This window comes from Artibeus jamaicensis, unplaced genomic scaffold (assembly GCF_021234435.1).
Source record: "Artibeus jamaicensis isolate MK-2021 breed Jamaican fruit bat unplaced genomic scaffold, CSHL_Jam_final contig_64, whole genome shotgun sequence".
Lineage (NCBI taxonomy): Eukaryota > Metazoa > Chordata > Mammalia > Chiroptera > Phyllostomidae > Artibeus > Artibeus jamaicensis.
This window is the reverse complement of record NW_026521911.1, coordinates 4029499-4050410: the sequence shown is the minus strand read 5'-3', so window position 1 is coordinate 4050410 and position 20912 is coordinate 4029499. Positions and strand designations below refer to the sequence as shown.

At 42.4% G+C, this 20912-nt stretch overlaps 1 protein-coding gene across 2 annotated transcripts in view; it reads right to left on the bottom strand.

Annotated features, from left to right (window-relative positions):
* The window catches only part of UVRAG (UV radiation resistance associated), a 281275-nt gene extending 266170 nt beyond the window's left edge, over positions 1–15105 (bottom strand). Inside the window, exon 1 of one of the 2 annotated variants that reach the window (XM_037131554.2) lies at positions 14772–15105. In XM_037131554.2, the coding sequence (XP_036987449.2) occupies positions 14772–14888 (117 nt within the window). In that variant the 5' untranslated portion in view covers positions 14889–15105. The remainder of the gene's footprint in view (positions 1–14771) is intronic. The other variant, XM_037131552.2, reaches the window with a different exon arrangement.
* Positions 15106–20912: the final 5807 nt, after the last annotated feature.

Genomic DNA, 20912 nt, shown 5'->3' with positions numbered 1-20912 from the left:
AATCAGATATTTATTCCAGTTACCCGAACACTGAGTTCTAGCTCTGCTACTTCATTTGGGAATGTATTTAACCACTCCACGTTTCAGGTACCTCATCTGCAGAATGGAGCTAATGCCAGCTTCTACCTCCCAGAGTGGTGATGAGGAATAAACGAAGTACGTGCGGCACTCAGACACAGTGCTGGCACACAGGAGAGTTCGATAACAGTACTATCATTACTGATCACATTCAAGTTTCCTCAGTCTGTGCTGGTTTACCTATATCTTCAAAATCTATCCACCTGCCTTCAGTCTGTTTGTGAAGTTAGAGGCAAAGATGAAATTGGAAAACTGTAGTTTAAAGCCAACAAGCAAACAGAGTAAGATGGTAGGGAAAGTCTGAATTTAGAACCAGAATAGTTGTGTATGAACTTCATGTTCCTTTCTGGGCCTTGATTTTCTCACCTGTTATGTGGGGGAGATGATTCTAACCACTGTGGCTAAAAATACTACGAGAATGGTTTTAAAGAGATTAGCTACTAAACACAAGGCAGGACTTCAGTCAAGGCGGTGGCATAGGTAAAAACAGCTCACCTCTTCCCAAAACCACATCAAGATTACAACTAACCCACAGAACTATTATCATTCAGAACTGTCAGAAATTGAGCTGAATGGAAGTCATACTACTGGAATTAAATAAGGACCATAGCAGAACTGGTAGGAATGGTGAAGACACAGAATGGGCTGGTCCCACATCCACATGGGGCAGACAAAAATTTGGGTGGAATATCTCAGGAGTGAGAGGTTCCAGCCCCACACCAGGCCCCCCAGCCCAGGGTTCCAATGCCAGGAAGAGAAGTCCTGCCAACTTCTGGCTGTAAAAACCAGTAGAGACTGAGGCTGTGGAAGATAAAAACTGTTGGAATCCCAGGCACTTCCTCTTTAACAGGCCCATGCACAGATTTACTGGGACTAACTCACTCTGAGCTCCAGCACCAGAGCCACAGTTTGAAAGGTATCAGAGACCTACAGGGAGGAAGTGAATTGTCCAACATCAGGCAAGAACTGGAAGACAGCTTTCTACCAGACAGAAGTTCTGGCAGAGGCCAGTGCTCCTTTTCTGAGCCCACCCCCCAAAAGAACCAGCAGGCAGTGCCACATCTGAGTCTCCATCAACCTGGCTCACACTGTTTGCCCCATCATCCCCTGAGGCTCTGCCACACCCAACTTTCAGGTCCACCCAAGCTGTTTCCAGTTGCTTTTCAGTATGAGTGGTTTGTCTTGGCCCATGCGTCAGATTTTCCTAAATTCTCTCAGACAAGCAGCATCTGGTTCATTAAGCCCCATACCTCTTACTAAGTTACCCCAGGCAGCAGCCGACCTCAATTCACAGCATGGCCTTACCTAGGCACCTCTAAGACCAGTACAAAGTAACAGCCATCTGCAGATCACTTTGTAGCTAATGCGGTGTGACGGGGGACAAACACGGGCGCTGGGTTACCTGTGCATGCCAACGGCAATCAAGGCTCAGCTACAAGAGGAGACTGTACACACCGCACACAGTGGACACACCTGGAGTACCCAGCTGGCGTAATACAGACAGCTGTGTCACTGGTGCCTGTACAGGACACCTACTATGTTAAGACACTCTATCAAGCCTGGGAGATGTAGTAGCTTTATCTAACCCAGAAACAAACAGAGGGAGGCTGCCAAAATGAGAAGACAAAGAAACATGGCCCAAATGAAAGAACAGATCAAATCTCCAGAAAAAGAACTAAACAAAATGGAGATAAGCAATCCACCAGATGCAGAGTTCAAAACACTGGTTATAAGGATGCTCAAGGAACTTAGTGAGGACATCTCAGCAGCATCAAAATGATACTGTCAGAAACAAAGGATACCCTAATTAAAATAAGGAACAGCTTACAGAGAAACAGTGGAGTGGATGAAGCTGAGAATCAAATCAATCATTTGGAACATAAGGAAGCAAAAAACAACAGATCAGAACAAAAGGAAGAAAAAAGAATCTAAAAAAAAATGAGGACAGTGAAAGCAGCCTCTGGGACAACTTCAAGTGTTCCAACATTCATATCATAGGAGTACCTGAAGGAGAAGAGGAAGAGCAAGAAATTGCAAACCTATTTGGAAAAATAATGAAAGAAAACTTCCCTAACTTGGTGAAGGAAACAGACCTACAAGTCCAGGAAGCACAGAGAGTCCCATACAAGATGGACCCAAAGAAACCCACACCAACACACATCATAATTAAAATGCCAAAGGTTAAATACAAAAAGAGAGTCTTAAAAGCAGCAAGAGACAAGCAGTTAGTTACCTACAAGAGTTCTCCTAACACTGGGGGCTGATTTCTCAACAGAGAATTTGCAAGCTAGACGAGATTAGCAAGAAATATTCAAAGTGATGAAAAGCAAGGACCTATACAACCTAGATTACTCTACCCAGCAAAGCTACCACTTAGAATCAAAGGGCAGATAAAGAAAAAGCTAAAGGAGTTCATCACCACCAAACCAGCATTATATGAAATGTCAAAGGGTCTTCTTTAAGATCAAAACTCTGAACAATAAAATGGTAATAAATACCTATCTACAACAACTGAATCTAAAAAACAAAATAACAAACAAGCAGAACAGAAACAGAATCACAGATACAGAAAATGTTTTGACGGTTGTCAGATGGGAGGGGGTTAGGAAATGGGTAAAAAAGGTGAAGAGATTAAGAAATACAAATAGGTAGTTACAGAATAATAGTCATGGGGACATAAAGTACAGCACAGGGAACAGAGCAGCCAAAGTGCATATATGTGGGATCCAGGGGCATGCAGGTAGGAAGGGACAAAATTGGGACATCTGGAATAGCATAAATAAAAATATATAATTTTAAAAAGACACAAGGTAAAAGATAAAAGATAAAGCAAAAGTATCTATTTCAGCAAAAGATAAAAAAATAGAAGTAGAAATTTGTTCACGAATAATTTTTAAAGGGTATTACTGTAACGGTGTGTGACAATGAACCATGAATTTTGTCTGGAGGAAAAGCTGGCAGCAGATAGTAACCACAAAGGTGGAGTAAAATGAATGTGTACAATTAAGTACACAAACACCTAATCCTTCTTCATTACTCAGCTTCACAATCTCCACTTTTGGAGACAAATTCCTGACCATCCTGTCCCCCATCCACTATGCCACACCAAGATGATCTTCAGATAACCGAGTTCGAGTAATATCAAAAAATGCAACTAATGTGCAATTAAGAAATTCTGCAATTTTATTGTCCCATCTAATAATCAGCCTGTTGGTTTTTGATAGAAAGATATAAATATCCAAAGTAAAACACTCACTCCAGAGCAGCTGGACATCTGTCCTACATTTTTATGTATATCTTAAATACCTTCCACATAGAGTAAATTCCATCAAGTCAATTCATGAAAACGAACCTGAAATACCTATGATATACAATTTTTTATTTATTTTATTTTTAGAAAGGGGAAGGAAGAGAGAAAGAAAGAAAAAGAAACATCAATGTGTGGTTGCCTCTTGCATCCCCCATACTGGGGAACCTGGCCTGCAACCCAGGCATGTGCCCTGATTGGGAATCAAACTGGCAACTCTTTGGTTCGCAGGCCAGCACTGAATCCCCTGAGCCACATCAGCCAGGGTATATATACAATTCTATAATGCGACCAATTCTATCCTGTAATGAGTACAGTCCTGTAAAATACCCTAGACTTATAAGGAGCACCCCACCCATAATCCACCTGCCTACCTTGCTTCGTGATCTATTTTCAGGAGAAGACTTCAAGAAAGTCTTCTTCATATTGTTGTTTCTCATATATACCTAGACATCAATGTTTTAGTGGATGAAAGCAGTGGCACAGTAAAACGCTCAGTCTCTTGGACTCCATCTTGTTCAAGCCCGCTTTGTTCCCAAGGCCTTCAGGCTAATAGCTTCTGCTTAGTCTTGCATAGAAAAATTCTAGTTGTGGCTTGAGAAGATAAGGAAACTATGTATTGTTCATCAAAGATGTGCAGGAATCTCATACTAGACTCATAGCAACTAGCACAATCTTCCTTCCGCCCCTGCTGGCTACCCACCCCCCAAAGCATGCAGTGGTCAATCACCTCTTGCCCCTCCCACTTCCCCTTGCCCTGGCATAAAAGAAGGCTGAACTCTGTATTTTCCAGAGATGAATTTGAGAATTGGTTCTCCCATCTTTTCAGTTGGTGCCTTCTCAATTAATAAACCTTTCCTTATGCCATATTCTGAAGTTTTGAGTTTTAGCCTTTCAAAGCATTGGGCACATGAACTTGGAACTTCTAACAGCAGTACCAATTTTCTCCATGACACTCTAGTCATTAAGGTAGACAAAGTTTAAAAAATTTTTTTCTTAATGTTAAAGTTATTTTCATTTTGCATTTTAAAAAAATCAGTTTTCCTATATTACACAAAAAAAAATGACTGCAATTGTGATGGGAAGTAATTCATATCCTCTGAAAGACATGAGCAGATTGGAGGAAACAAGATATACAGTTTCTAATCCTGGGCCTAACAAAATTCAAAGAACGTACTTTATAAATATCTGGTGAGAAAATGTTCATCCCATCAGTTTCTTCTACTTCTGGACTCAAAATCTGTTTTAAGCTAACATAGACATATGAATTACTTACTTATAGGTCAAAAAACGAAAGTCATATTAAAGAACACCAAATTTTTCCTGGAAATAATGGAGCACAAAGGTCTGATTTCCATTTTTACTTCTTTGTATCTTTTTTCTTACTCAGGACTCTACCAACAAAAGCCAAAGGCAGCTGCCAGTTTGAACCTCCTAATTTTCCTCACTATTTTCAAAAAAAATCTGAATGCATCTTTTACAACATTCTACAAACCATGGTGGGAAAAAGTGCCGGGTATTGCTACGGACGAAGAAACAGACCAAGACTCCGAAGTGCTGGGTGCCAGTGCTTAGCTTTGGCACTACCCATCTCAGCCTCTTAACTAACAAACGCACTCAGCTGGAGTTTTCAATTCCTTACAAAAGTAGAGTAAATGAGGTCGATGGCAATCAGCATCAAATATTACACAGAATAAAACTCCCGACATCAAAAAACCCACAATCACCAGATGGTGATTTAAATTTTTGTTTCACAAATGTAAACAGTTGAAAAAGTGGGACTTCTTAAATGGAATATTCAAAAACGGATAGGCATGGTAAGTACCCAGGGACAAAACAGGAAGACCGATCACTTAGACTGCAGAGGGACATTCCAAAGTTTCACTCTAGTGTACACCATAAGAGAGTGATGGGGGGTGGGCAGGGCAGGGAAGGGGAGGGCTGGAGGGAAGTCTGAGTGTTCTGCCTGCAAAGAGAAGTTTAAAATGCAGCCTTCCTCCCATTCTACTTCTAGCTAAAATTCCCGAAGCTATGGGCATATGCGTCAAAGCACAGAGATAAGTTTAGGAAACAAGTTCTCAAAATACTCAGCCAAGCACAGTGGAACCGCTCAAGAGAGACCCCGGGTCTGGTCAGGTGTCTGCTGCTAACAGGAGCAGCAGGTGGCCCAGATCAGATCTGTTAAAGGAACACTCCTCATTAACTCCTTGAGGGCCGGAATAAACAGGTGGACCATGGCTGTGGCCAGGAAAGGAGTTTCACCTGAGGGCTTCAGATTCTGCACCTATAAATTCAACAATTCAAAATTCATGTTTCCTTCCTAAAGATGGAAAACAAGGGTTATATAATACTGAACCAAGAAGATATACTATAAATTATGTTTTTTTAAAAGTTCCAGTGTCAAGTTTTCCAATCTCCATGTGCTCCTCTGCCTGGATAATCTAAGGATGCAACTGCTAAAATACAATGTACTAAAAAGATGTAACTCTGCTCACAACATGACTGATGTCATTAAACCAAAAGTAAAGTCCATATACAAGCTAAAATGTCCCCTCTTAACATAATGTCTTTAGTTTTCCTAAAACACCCCTTGTTAGTAGCTGCACACATATGAGTACATTAAAAATGACAAATATTTCTTTCTGCCAGCTCCCCTCCCCCCAGCAGTAATATGTCTGACAAGTAAAAATACACATATTATCAAAGTATACATTTGGAAACTATAAAGACCCAATTCTTCATTTTACCACTTTCAATTCTGCTCCTGCTCTATTTCCAGTCAGTTTCACTTCTGAATTTTCTGCCACAAAGTTAAGAACTGTAACCCTGTGGAGATCTAAATACTAAATAAGAACAAAGTTTTTCCTTTCAAAAGAAAATACAATTTTTCACAGGAAAAACCACAAAAAAAATCTTAAATTCCTGATGGCTTTTTGTCACATAAAAATAATGACTTTAGGATGCTGATGTTTTCTTTGAGTTTCTGCAGGTCCCTCATATAATTTTGTTTATAAGATTCAAAGCAGTTCAAAAATTGGCATCGTTTTATTTTATAGATACACAACTATAAGTTATTTTTTTTATTTCAGTCACAAGGAAGGGGCTCAATAAATATTTGTGAAGGAATAAACCTGCATAGCAAGCTACTGAGCTGCATGGGATATACATTCCTGATATGATGGTTTCCCCTCCACCTTCAGCGGCCTTAGCAACAAAACAGGTCTTTTAAAAACAGAGCAAAACAAAAAAAGATGACTATATTAGATGGACAAAAGTAAGATCTGATAAACATAAATATGCAAGCTGAAAATACATATCATGCACAACTAAATTAAGCTTTATAAAGTTTTTGTGCTTCTATCTTTTTTCTTGTATTTTTCAATTCCATTTTTTTCTCTCTTTAGGCTGTCAAGTTCTTCAAAGGAATGATCCATATACAAATAAAATGAAATAATAAACATATACTGAATTCCTATTACATAATCAGCACAGTGCTATAAGAAATAAAATACAAAGCATGATGGTCCCAAACCCTGTAGCTCACCACACCCCTACAGAGAGTGGGTGTCTACAGCAACTGGCTGTCAAACACCCAGCATGTATCCCAACGCTCAAACTGTGGAACCCTAAGAAAGTACCTAGACCTCAGATCTCTCATTCGTAAAAGGAAGTGGCTACTGATACAAATTTCCCATGCTGAAAAATGTCAAGTAATTTATGTACACACTCTGCCCTCAAGTAGGGAGCATAACTTCCCACTGCACAGTGACTTCCTTCTGTGACCCTGAAGAAGATGATATCTACTAAGCAGGGCTCCAGGTGGCTAACTGGGCTGAAATAAAAATAAACAGAAACAGAGCCCAGCCATTTCTACATAGGGGCCTCTCAAGCAAACTGCACTTCAAGAAGCCCTCACTGAACTACCTGCCTCTGCACTGAATTGCCTGCCTGGCACTATGCAACATGCTTCTGCCATCTGAGCCTGCCCTTATAAAGGAGTTTCTGGAATCCTGTACCAACCAGTAGGATCGAGGCTTTCTCCATCCAATCAGAAGTACACAGCTATATTTCCCCCATCAGCTGCTTCACCAACCAATCAGGACAGTGCCTTTTGGACAATCAAATTGTAAAAATTTTCAGTCCTTATTTGCATAAGGACAGACCAATCAGGGGCCAGGGGCAGGGACTTCTATCTATATAAGCCAGCTTCCCAGTGGCACTTAGGAGCACACTTTGCCTTTCCACCAAAGACTGCCATTTCCCAGGCAGGGTTAGAGTAGAAACACCTAAGATGTCTTTCACTGGAGTAGACCATACCTTATCATACCATACCACACGACACCATACCATACAACAGCAGAAAGGACAGAGCAGAGCAAAAGAGACCAGCGCAGGGCAGAACAGACCAGCAAAGAACATAGCTGTCTAGCCCAAGAGGACCTGGGACCCAGGTCTGCCTGGCCCCAGGGCCACTTCACCCTAGGGCTGCCTCACAGCCAAGCTGTACCATGATTACACTGCTTTGCATTGAATCAACTCTTCTTCTTCACCACACTGCAAACTGGGGATTCCTGTTGACACTGACCTGGCACCTATGACCTGCGATTGACACTTCCAAAGAGGACAGTGTGGACAGGTGATCAGGAGAGAGTAACCTTAAAAAAGAGAACACTTACAAACACTACTTCAGCCAGGGGTGAAGATGATTAATACCAACAGTGATGAGTCGTGCTAACAGTATGTACATTTGATATGAAGGATATGATGAAAATAGCACTTTACCTCTCTGGCCTTCCTCCCAAAAACCCATAACCCCATTCTGATCATGAAGGGAAAAAAATACTAATTCCAATAAAGGGGGTATTCTACAAAATACTTAACTAGTGCTCAAAACTGGCAAAGTCGTGAAAAACAAAGTCTGAGGAGCTGTCACAAACAAGAGGGGGATAAGAAGATAAAAAATACATATAATGTGGTGTTTAGGATTTCCAGAACAAGTTCACTAAGTAAACACTAAAGATCCATCAACAGATGAAATGTTTAAACAGAATGTAGTACATGCACACACCAAACTATTACTACAAAAGAAATGAACTTCTGAGACATGCTATAACATGAATGAACATTGAAAACACCATACTGAATAAAATAGGCCAGACACAAAAAACAAATATTGTATGATTCTGCTTATGTGAAGTATCAAGAACAAGTCAGTTCAGAGACAGAGAACAGAATTTAGCAGGGACTGAAGAGAGAAACACAGGGGGAGTTATTTAACAGGGCGGTTTCTGTTTGGAACGAAAGTGGCCGTGGTGAGGGTGGCACAACACTGAGAATGGACTTAATGTCACTGACCTGTGCACTTAACTAAAATAGCGACGTTTATGTTATGTACATTATCACAATTATTGAAATTAAGGAAATCTGAATAATAATAATATATTAATACTGGTTTATTCATTGTAAATCATGTACCATACCCATGAAAAATATTTAAAATCAAGGAAATTGGGTGTAGGATGTATGGGATCTTTCTGCACAATTTTTCTATAAACCTAAAACTGTTCTAAAAAATAAAGTCAATTTAAAACTTCCACAAATAAAACATCAAATCATACCATTTATACCTGAAATTAATGTCGATTATATATCTTAATTTAAAAAAAAAGACCACATGGAGAAGGGAAAGCAATTTCCCAAAGAATGGGTGGGGTAGTGGGTTAAAGTTATCAAAGTAAGTGCAGGAGAGATGACGAACAAAGATAATAATAACAATGCATATACTTACTTCCAAAGAAGGTCAAGGAAGATAAAGGCTCATAGCACGAATATACCACCCCCGCTCCCAAAAAAGGACAAGAAGAAATGCTCTTAGATCAATGAAAAACATAAGTAAGCAATCGGAAAAATCAATGCCAAAGACATGAAAAAGCAATTCATAAAAGGAATACTACACAAATCTGTGTAAAGATACTAAAGCTCACAGGGTTCTATAAGGGTTAGATCATGTAATTAACATAGCACTCGATATACAAAAATAAAACTATTAAAGTATAACTAGTAATTAAGGAAATGCTCATTTAAAAAACAATAAAAGGGTGGGCAAAAATATATTTACATTTGTGAATATGCAAAAGTTTATTTTTATATTATTATTTATTGATTACTATATTATTTTCTTTTTTTAAAGATTTATTATTTTTAGAGCGAGGAAGGGAAGGAGAAAGAGAGGGAGAGAAACATCAATGTGTGGTTCCCTCGTGCACACTGCCTACTGGGGACCTGGCCCACAACCCAGGGAGGTGCCCTGACTGGGGATCGAATCAGCAACCCTTTGGTTCACAGACCAGTGCTCAATGCACTGAGCCACACCATCCAGGGCTAATTACTGTATTATTTTCTACACAACTGTGAACCTATATTTGCCCACCCCTGTATGTGTATGTATATAAATATGTAGGTCAAATATACATACAAAACGTGTATACATAAAATCAGATTGGAAAAACTGAGAGAACTTGTGATCCCCAAATTTGACAAAAAGTGGATACAGGTCCTGTCCTAATTTGGTAGCAATGTAATAGGCATGTCCTTTTTGGCAAATACTTTGCTAACACTTTCTAAAACTAAAGTAATTATATAATAATAGAATGGTAATAATACGTATACGTCCTTTAACTGAATTATTTCAGTACTCAAAATTTATCCTACAGAATTATATACAAATCCTCATTGCAACAACGTAATACAGAAAAACTGGAATGAGTCTAAACATCTACCAATGGGAGGTTAGTTAAACATAACCAGACATAATTATGCAAAATGCCATAGGTGTATGTGTGTGGACATGGACAACTAAGAAGAACAATATTAAATTGCAAAATTTTTTTAATTTGAAATAGAAAAGGATTAGACTGGGTTAGGCAAGTTTAATCTGAGCTCTCCTATTTATACTTCAAAGAAACCAAACCGGCATGCAACACTGTGTTTATGTATGTTAAGTGTAGAGTCTACAGCTTTTACCAAATCTTAAATAAGTGTGTGACATCCCCCCAAAAGGGTGACTGAACAACCACTAAAAAGCCCCCCCACCACACCCGCTCTGAAGATCTGAGAAACATAGTTAAATCATACTCATGTGAGGAAATCTGTGGGAAGGAAATGCTCTCAATGAAACTTTGAAGGAAAATTAAATGTCACTATCACAAAGTACGCTTTTTATTTCAAGACTCTTACATCTAAGGGTGTGAAGGAAGTTATTCTTCAGATGAACTCATAGTCACTATGTAATTACAAACCTCAACCAAAAATTACAGAGCAAAAACAAGTCTTCAAAATGTGTGACTAATTCATACTGAAATTACAGTTAAAGTAAGACCATACAGAAGCAAAAGCAGGCAAAGACTAAGTAGTAGTTCCATTTGACAGACTCAAATAGCTATTATGGACTGTAGTTAGTACCCATACAGGTAATAAAAGTTCAGGAGGTATGCATGCAGTCTTAACTGATTTTTTAAAGACAAGTAGATTAAAATTAGACAAAAATAAGTTAGATCATATACATTGTTCCCAACACTGAAAGTTTTGTGAACTTTCTATAAGCAAAAACAAAATAAATCTTTTTCTGGAGGCAGATGGGGGTGGTCCAATACTTCTGGAACTAATCTATTATAAATTACTATTTTAAACATTACAGCCATTAGAATCAACGGGATTTAATGGAGACTGGACTAAATGAGTAATAGCAGGGATACTCTCTATCTTAAGAAGAAAGTAATTTTGCCCCTTAAGGAATTTCTGGCAACCTCTGAATACATTTTTGATTGCTCAGACTGGGCAGGTGCTACTGGTATATTGTGGGTAGTGGCCATGGATGGAGCTGTAAGATTTTTAGCTCCATCCATCTACCCACCAAAATGCCAACAGTGCCAAAGTGGAAAAACCTTCCTTTAGCAGTAGGCTAGGAAACCACTGAATCTATGCTGTGAGATAATCAACTTTAGTAGAAATTTGTTGAGAATCACCCTGACTGGTCTCAGAAGCTGTAATCCCTCATGGCTAAGGCTGAGTAAAAAGACGTTGGGGACTACTCACCACTAAGGAGACGAAGCTTATCTTCCTTGTAGGGGCACCGCCTCTGCCCCCTTTTACTTCACCCTGCTTGGCCCTGGGCTGATGACTGGTTAGCCAATGATTCCTCAAGGGAGGGACAACCTAAGACAGGCATGGTTGTGAAGGGGCCCCCAGGGAAGGACTTAGAAAAAGGGGGTGACAGACCCTCACCCCTCAGCTTTGACGTAGCCTGAGTCTTCATTCTGTCTGCAAGAAGGCTCCTAATCTCTTGGCTGCCTTACTTCCCCTGCCTGACTTAAGCCTGAAACAATGCTAGAGGTGGGTGCTGCCTTGTGCAGTAAAGGGTGGGTTCCCTGGGGGATCAGGCCTAAGAAAGAATGCGCAGAATCCTATGAAACCTACTTTGCTAATACCCTCAATTTAAATAAGGGTCCAAGCATAAACTGAGTTTGTTCCCCCAAAATTTTATGGCCCTTTAGCTATCTGACCCTGACTCTAAATAGCCCTCACAGTTTTTTTAATGTTATCTATTGTTTGATCATAACTGCCTGACAATGATTGATGAGCTTTACATATACGCCCTGCATTCCTATGCAATTAAACCCAATAAATGCCCACTGAGGAACGGGCTCCTGGCCCTTCTCCTTTGAAAGATTGGCCACCTTTCCTCCCCAAGCAGATCATGTCTTGGTAGACTTATTCTCATCCATGGTGGCAAGGGGGCCCTGTGGGAGGATCTCCCCCCACAGAAATGCTAAATCAATGGGGTTTGCTTATTTGTTTAGAAATATTGACACCACATTAAACAGTACTTATTAAAGTGACATGATTTTTAAAAAGTGTTATTTGAAAGAAAATGAGTAAGATTTCCAATTTATCTAAACCTGTGCAATTCTGCAAAAGCCACAGGCAAAAACAAAAGATAATAAATTAATAATAACAAAAGTTTCATACACACACATACCCTATGACTCTCACAACAATACTGAGCAAAAGCAACCAATCAGTCATATGTTTTGCATGATCCCATTTGTACACAGTTCAAGGGCAGGTAAAAATTGATCTTTTGTGTCTGAAACCAAAACGGTGATGCCTTCAGAGAAAAAGGAGAGGAAGGGATGGAAGACAACATAGAGGGACTTCTAGGATGTATTTCTTAATCTAAGTAGTAATTATATAACTGTGTTCACTTTGTGACAATTCATCAGGCTGTGTACCAATAATCAGTGCAGTTTACTGTATAAAGATAACTAACAAAAATGTTTCTTTTTAAATGTTTATATATATGTAAATTATATATATTTATATATATAATGTTTATATATATGTTTTTATATATAAAAGTTAAGCATTTAGACCAGAAAGCTAAATTAGTATCAAGTGCAAAAGTGAAAGTGTTTTGTTACACTACAGGCTGCCTTCCAAGAATTCAAGGATGACACCCCCAGAAAGCTGTAAATACCAAACTCAGCACTCAGGAAGCATTCACTGTACACTTAACTCACTCTATATTCCTCGTCCCAAAGCCCAGAATTTGACAAACACTTCGCAATGCAGTTGAATTTATTCCATGGAGAGTATGTTTGGATTATTTCCTCCAATGTCCAGCTGTGAACTGTCATCAGAGAACAGGCTCTATGAAACCAATGGTGCTGCTTTCTTTCCTAGTGCCACATTTCCCCAAAGCTCACCCAACCTAACCCCCTCCAGGCCCTCAACTCCTAAGGATTTCTCCAGGCTGCTTATAATGGTACCCACCATTGCCTCTCCCAGTGTCTGCTCTCACAATCCACCTCACCTACACACACACACAAATAATTCATATTCATGCTCATTCCAGAGATTAGGCTCCTCTCTCCCCAAGACTTTCACTCTTTCCCAGCACCTCATAAATACGAGCCAAACCTCACTCCCCAGAAACTCTTAATATTCCCCACAAATTCACTTCCCACAGCACCACAAAACCAGGGAACATGCTATCCCAGTCTTTTAAACCCTCTTCCCAGACACATGCACAAACACCTTGCTCCTGCAAACAACTGAGCTCACTGGCCACCACTGTAACTATTACCTCCACTCCCCTCTTCCCTTTAGCAACACCCCACACACACTTTCCGGCATTCAAATCCACCCCGTTTCCCATCTACCCTCTGCCCAGAACGTCTGCTTTCCCCTTTACGAAGCCTTCCCTTCTCCCCGGTACTCTGACAGATGGAAAGCTGGAGAAAGGGTATAAAGGAACAGGCTCTGTCCTGTGTGAAGGCAGTGCTCAAATCTCAAGTATACAGCCAGGTGCATGGGCTACAAAGTCAGACGTTGGATTCTGAAACTCAGCCCCATCGCTTAATAACTGCAAGACTTTGAATTAGTTATTCTGCATCGTTAAGCCTCAGTTTCCCGAAGTACGAAATGGAGTTAATAAAAATAGCTATCTCATAAGAGTTGTGAGGAATGAAGAGGATGAAAGGTTCTTTCTTTAAGTCTCTTTAAAGCTAATGTTCCTGCAAAGTCTCCTCTTGGGGGATAGAAGTAGGGCAAGGGAATGAAGAAGGGAAGAAGTACTCTACGGATACATGTGTGATACAGAAGATCTTGTCACATCCCCAAACTCAGTGCTCTTTATTATCACCCCCTACAACGTGGGTCCAAGAAGCCATCAGGCTCCTGCAAAAGGATGGGGACATGGATATACATATGCATCAAATACTCCTTCCGCATACACTCATTTGAAGAAATGAGGTAGGAAAGAGCCCCTTAAATCTCCAAAATGCGTTCCTTGAGGGTCAGAGAATTGGAAGGAACACCCAAAGTCTTAGAGAATTACTCTTGAGAAGCTGTTCATAACTAAGAAATCAAAAGTAAAAGCTAGAAATCTTAAAGACTCCTCGCTGCTCCAGTAGGAAAAGTAGCAAATGGATTCTCAGCAATTGGGCTGAGAAAGAAAAAGCACTGTCCCTGTCTCTGGCAGGGCATCAGGGCTTCCCCCGGTCCCTTAGGAAGAGGGATAAGGGGGAGGGTCTCCGAAAGGGAATCCCCAGCTGCCTAACGGTGGGGAAAAGCTGCATCAGGCTGGGCCCCCGGGGAGTTTCACTGTGTCTCTTCACAGCCCAACTCCAGAAATGGGATTTCTCTTAGGACTCCGGGCTATCCCAGAGATTCAGCCATCACTGGATCCCTTCCCTTACAAGACCTGCGGACCGCCCTCGTCAGTCCTCTCGGGGTCTCCCGCTGGCACGGGGACAGCCCGCCGCCCACGGATCCCCTCACGGCTTCCTCCCAGCTCCTTCCGAGCGCCGCGAGCCCGTAGGGTTACCTGCTGAGACGGCAGCTCCACATGCAGGGCCCGCGCTGCAGAACCTGGAGGGAGAGCGGTGGCCGGGCCTGGGGGCGGTGGGGGAACCGGGCCCCCGATCGGCACCAAGGCGCTCATCTTGACCCAGGGGCCGCCAAGCGGCAGGACCAGCGCTCCTCCGGCATCCGCAACTATTGCTCAGCCACGAACCGCAAAGCCCCTGCAGCCCGAACACCCGCCACCCGAAGAGCAGAACTGCTCTACCCCACCTCCGGGCGCCGCCGAAGCCGCCGCCGCCGCGGGCTAAGGAAGAGCCATATTACCGCAGTGCAACCCCCCGCCACCCGCTGAGACCTGGCTTGCTCATTGGTTTAGCTCACACAGGGGCGGGACCCAACCACAGAGAGAAGATGCGCTATTCGGTAGAAGGTCTGTCCGTCTCTGGCCGAATGGAATGGGGGCGGAGGGACCCGAGGATGGCCTAAATTGCGTCTGTCAAACCCGAGTAAAACCTGGGGCGTTGCTTTCTTTTTCCAAGTCTAATTGGTTTTTTCACTGCCATAGGGCGGGGTCTCCTGGGGAACCGCAAAGCCCATTGCTCTAGGTCGCTGTCAGTTTTCAGGAAAGGGAAACAGGGGCGGGGTCTGATTAGGTAGTGTGTGTGCCCAGACTTGGGTGTCACGTGCAGGAGGCAAGCGAGTCACCTGATTAGTGTGAGACAGTTTTCGGAGCCGCTTCCGCCCTAACCTAGTTCCCATAGTAACTGGCGGAGAGGGCTGGGACTCTCGGTGCCAGCTGGATCGCGATGACTAGTCTGCAGTTAGTCGCAGGCTCCCTAAACACTCTTTTCCTAAAATGCTGCAGTCATCGTGCGGGGATAGAAAGGAAATACTCCATGGTTTGGCAGAAAGGCACCACGCAGGATGCAGTAAGACTCAAAAACCCGTCAGGCAGTCCCACCAGCTCTTCCATGACCAGTTCTAACCCAGTTCTAACCCATCCCCTCCTCGCATTCCACTCGCTACTTGCTGACCTACGAGGTGTGCTACGCACCCAGGGCTCCGTTTCTTCTCTACAAGGGGTTGCTTATGCTGTCCCTAGAAAGCCTTTGTGACTTTTCTCCTAATGTTTACTCATCAAATCTCATCTGGTGCTGGGATCCCTTCTTCCAAAAGGCTTCTCTGATTCATTCTGGCATCCTGATTAAGAATCTTGCTTCTAGCATATTCCTCGTTATTCTATTGCATTGTCTCTTAACGTGTGCAATACACACGTGTAGACACACACACACAGATATACTGAATTTCTCAAGAAAAAGGTTCTTGTCTTTCATCTCTGGATTGCCCGTGGCTGACAGTTAATGTAGACAGATAATGCAGATGTTTTTGGTTTTGAAGTGAAGGCCCCCCAAATGCCATCTCTTCCATGAAGACTTCCTTGATCACAATGATAGCGTCTATAGCAATTGTGTCTATAATAAACAGCATTGAGTTGTTCTACAGGATATTGATCTGCCTTTACCCCTCCGCCCCCAGCCACTCCTCCATTGTGAGTATGGACTCATTTGGGCAGAGTGGGAGGGGGGCACCATTTAACCCACTGCACAAGTTTATAAAGTGGGCCTGTAGAGACAGGACCCAGAATCATTTCTTTTTGGAGTCTCTGAATATTAGTTAACTGTATTATTTCATTCATTCAACAAAAAAGTTCATTGAGGGCTTCCCTGTGTCAAGCCCTTTGCTAGGTGCTGGGAAATGAGACTTGGACTCCTCCCCAGAGGAGCTGCCCTCCTTACAGGGAAGTCCAATAGTAAACGAAGAGTGATAATGCAGTTGCTGAGTGCTGGTTCTAAGGAAGGTCCAGGGGCTGTAGGAGCCAGAGGAAACAGATTTCACAGTAGAGGGAACATTTAAATTGGGTATCAAAGGACCAGTGAGAATGTGCCAGGCAGGTAGGTAGAAAAGGATATTCCAGCAGGGGGAGCAGGATCCATTTTTCCACAAACCTTTACTGAGGTGCAACTCTGCAGCAGATTGATTATTGGGCACTGGAAATGTAGACCTCATGTAAACAACCCTTTTCAAACTTCTCTACTCACGTGCCACAAACTAGAAGAACTGGAACCCTCACTGCTAGGGACATGGCCGCGAACTGAAATAGCCAGCTGTTGGCAAAATATTCAAAGTAATGCATGTGAGTGTTTAGCACAGTGCCTTGGATATAGTGTTCAATAAAGGTTACCTGTCATTTCCATATGTCCTACTTCATTCTGAAAATTCTTATATTATTTTAGATCCTATTCCATAATAAAGCTGTATGCTTCAACATAAAAATGTTGTCATCGCTTAGGATTAAATTGTTATAATATTTATGCAGTGCTATATATCCCCTACAGAAAAATGTATCCATGTTCAAGGAGTGTGGATTCTAAGGTAGCCAAATAAAATATACATCCACTAATAGAAGAAGGATCATGGATGAGGGGTAACAAAGTGACCCAAGCCACTGGGTCTGGTGGGCAAGGTCAAAGTAGGCTTCACAAATGTGTTGATGGACGATTAGGAGAGCTTAGATCCATTTAGCTAAAAGATAGCTGGTGTTTCAACAGCTACTTATATTACCATGTTGGGTACTGAAATTGAACATTCTGTTTGCACAGCCAAAAAGTTAAACCTACCCCAATTCGTTTCACTTCCTTTTCTTCCTTGTAAATAAGAGCAAGATAGGGATAATTGGTCTTTTGCTGTCTCAAACTTAATTAAATTAAAATCTGTCTCCTTTCTTTCAAGAGTCCTCTTTCCTCTATTCACTTACTCATTGAGTCAAACATCCATCAGACCTTTACCAGGTACCTCACCCGGGGAACTACTACATTTACAGAAATCATGTATATAGAATCCCTGCCTTTAAGGAGTTGGTAGATCATTTCAGTACAAAGCAGTAAGTACAATCATTAAAATGGTATATGAAGTATAATAGAAGCACAGAAAAGGAAATTGCTAACTGCAGAAGGCTTTCTAGAGGAGAAAGACTATTCGAGGCAGGAGGAACTGCTTGAGCAAAGGCACTGAGGCACGGGCCATGACATTTTGTATACTTTAACCTGGTTGAAACAAAGGTTGTATGGGGAGCAACAGGTAAAGAGGCTGGAAGAGGAGCACGGGGTCTGGTGAGAGAAACCTTACTACCAGGCTAAAGAACTTGAGCTTAATCTTAGGCAACAGGAAGTCATTTAGAAAGATCCTGAGGCAGCCCTGAAGAGGCAATTTTGAAAAGACAGGACAAGAGCAAGACTCGCAGAAAGCAAGGTGAAAATTGTAAAATGAAGAGGCCATCCTCAGAGAGCCTGCACATACCCCACAAACCTGAAAGGCAGGTCTCTGGGCAGCATTTCTCCTTTGCCTTTCTCAACCCTTCAAGGTCACTTTTTCAAAAAAGCCACCCTAGATCTGAGGTAATTGCTACCTCTGGGCTTCTCCAGCAGCTGCCTGACCTCTCATTAGTACATGTGTCCATGTGCCTAGTTTTATATATTAAGTGTTGTATATTTGTCTTGCGTACCCCACCATGAATTCCTGCTTTGATTTTGTTCTGATTCCCTGGCATCCTGACATAAAGGACAGGCTTTAGTAGCCCCAGTGAGAAATGACTGACTGAATGAATTAATACAATCAGTGAATGAATGGCTGAATGCTCCAGGGAGTGAATGTCTGATGACACTGGACACAGCCCCAAAGAGAGTAAATTAGCTTGCTCTAGGTCACACAAACTTTGTAGCAAAGCTGAGGCAAAGATTTGGGCTCCGTGCCCCCAAAACCAGTGCACCTTCCTCAATTTCAGTGTTTTTCACACTGTCATGGACCATAAATGTGCCAATGTGAGTATACAAGCTTGTGAATTTATGGGTCAGCTAGAAGACACACATCAAGTACAAACACATCTAACCCAGGGAGCTCATTTGGTCAGAATCACCCAGAGAAAGCTTTCTCTGGGAATGTCAGGCTTTTACAGTGATGCTGAGGGACGAGCGAGAGGTGCAGTTCGGGCCGATGGTGCAGCCTGAAGAAGGAGCAGGGAGCCCCGAAGGAACTGAAAGAGAAGGCCGGTCAGGAGTAGGCAGAGAGAGGCAGCCAGTGCAGAGGAAGAGGAGGAGAAAAAGAAGAAAAAACAAGATTTCAAAAATAAAATCAAAGACCTCTGATTTATTTTACAGTTTTGTATGGCTTTTATTCCTAATTTCATATGGCAGAAGCAGCATTGTCTTTCCACTGCTTAGAGTTTCTGAAGTTTTAATCCAGCCCCAATGGCCCAGAATGAAGTTGGAGGTTCTGGCAGAAGCCAGGTCCTGCCAGGTGTTGCAGCCCCAGTCGAGTTTGACTTTCAGGTGCACGGGCAACTACTGAACAGTCTAAGCAGGGGAGTGACCTGATCCGACTTACGTTTTGGAGATGCCACTTTGGCTGCTGTGTCAAGAGCAGAGTCAAGGATTGGAGGGGTAGTGAAAGTGGTAGCAATAAATTGACCTTTCTTCACTGAGTTAGAGGACCATTAGAACAAAGGAATATGGCTGAGTTCCTGGGAGTAAAGGGGCTCAAAGGATGCCTGATTCTCTCCCGTGCTCGCCTGCGCAGGCAGGCGGTGATTTCACAGGGTCCCAGAGAATTAGCATCCTGGATGTAAAGCAGTGTGACTGAAAGAGCTCCGATCCACAGGGCAGAAAATGTAAGATCTTTCTGGGCCTGTAGCTTATTAGCTGATGATTTGAGGTAAATGGATTTCCTTCCCTGAGCCTACAGGTTTCCGTGAGGGCTAGAAAGAACTCACTTTTACTAAGTATTTTACGTACATTACTATGATCGATCCCCACAGGAGCCTTTAAAGTAGGTATTCTTGCCCCAATTTTACAGCAGCCTAGAAAGAGGCTCCAGCAATGGGAATGAGCTACCCAAAGTCACAAGGTTCTGAGTGGCAGATTGGCTTGTAAACCCAGGTCTCGTCTCCTGGGCCAGGACTCTGTCCACCAGACCATCCTTCCTGTGTCAATTAGAATACACGATTTAGAAACCTGAATTTTACCAAAAGGATGAGAATTTTACTCCTATCAGCAGCAAAGTGTAGGTACAAAAAATTCAAAGGATAAAACAGTCTACCCAAATTCTTCTTTCTCTTTCTGAATAATTTAGTCCAAAAGCCCTTATGGTGGGGCTGAGAACAAGGTCACAGTAAGCACAGTGCGTGGGGGGGGGGGGGGGGGGGGGGCGTGCTGGCCCAAAGCAGGGGGTCAGAACCACAGCAAGGTGAGAAGGGAGCCCACACAGGGCCAGAGTGAGTGGAGGGGAGATCCCGGCACAAGGGTGAGAACCAGCTGGAGTAGGTACATAGCAAATCCACGTGGAGGGCAGCCTGGGGCAAACTGTCAGAGTCCAAGCCAGATGACAGGAGGACTGGTCCATGGTTTGTGAGGCCCAGTGGGAAGTGGAAAGGCAAAGTTGCTTGTTCAAAAAAATAAGAATTCCAAGGCAGCGTGGGCCCCTCTAAGCACTGGGCTTGGAGCAACTATGTAGGTCAAATCTATAAAGACAGCCCTGGTGAGGAGAGTATTAATACAGCAGATGGGGATGGAGGACACTGGCAACAGGAATTGGTTAAATAAATATAATAAGGATTTGGAAAAAAGGAAAAAATGCAGCCCTGGCCAGTGTGGCTCAGTGGGTTGGAGCATCACCCTGTGACTGAAAGGTTGAGGGTTTGATTCCCGGTGGGGGCACATACCTGGGTTGCAGTTCGATATCCAGCCCATGCACATGTGATCCTGGGTCTGAGTGCCTATGGGAGACAACCAATCAGTGCTTCTCTCTCACGTCGAAGTTTCTCTCTCTCTCCCTTCCTCACTCTCTAAAACCAATGGGGAAAAAATGCTCCAGTGAGGATAGAAAAATAAAAATGTTTAATGCAACTGAACAAAGTTTGAAGATCTCATGGCTTCTGCCCAGGTCTGGTAGCTCAGTTGGTTAGAGAGTCAGCCTGATAAACCAAGGTTGCAGGTTCCATCCCCAGTCAGGACACATACAAGAGTCAACTGATGAATGCAGACATAAGTGGAACAATAAAGTGATGTTTCTCAATCTCTCTCTCTCCTCACCCCACCCATCTTTCTCTTTA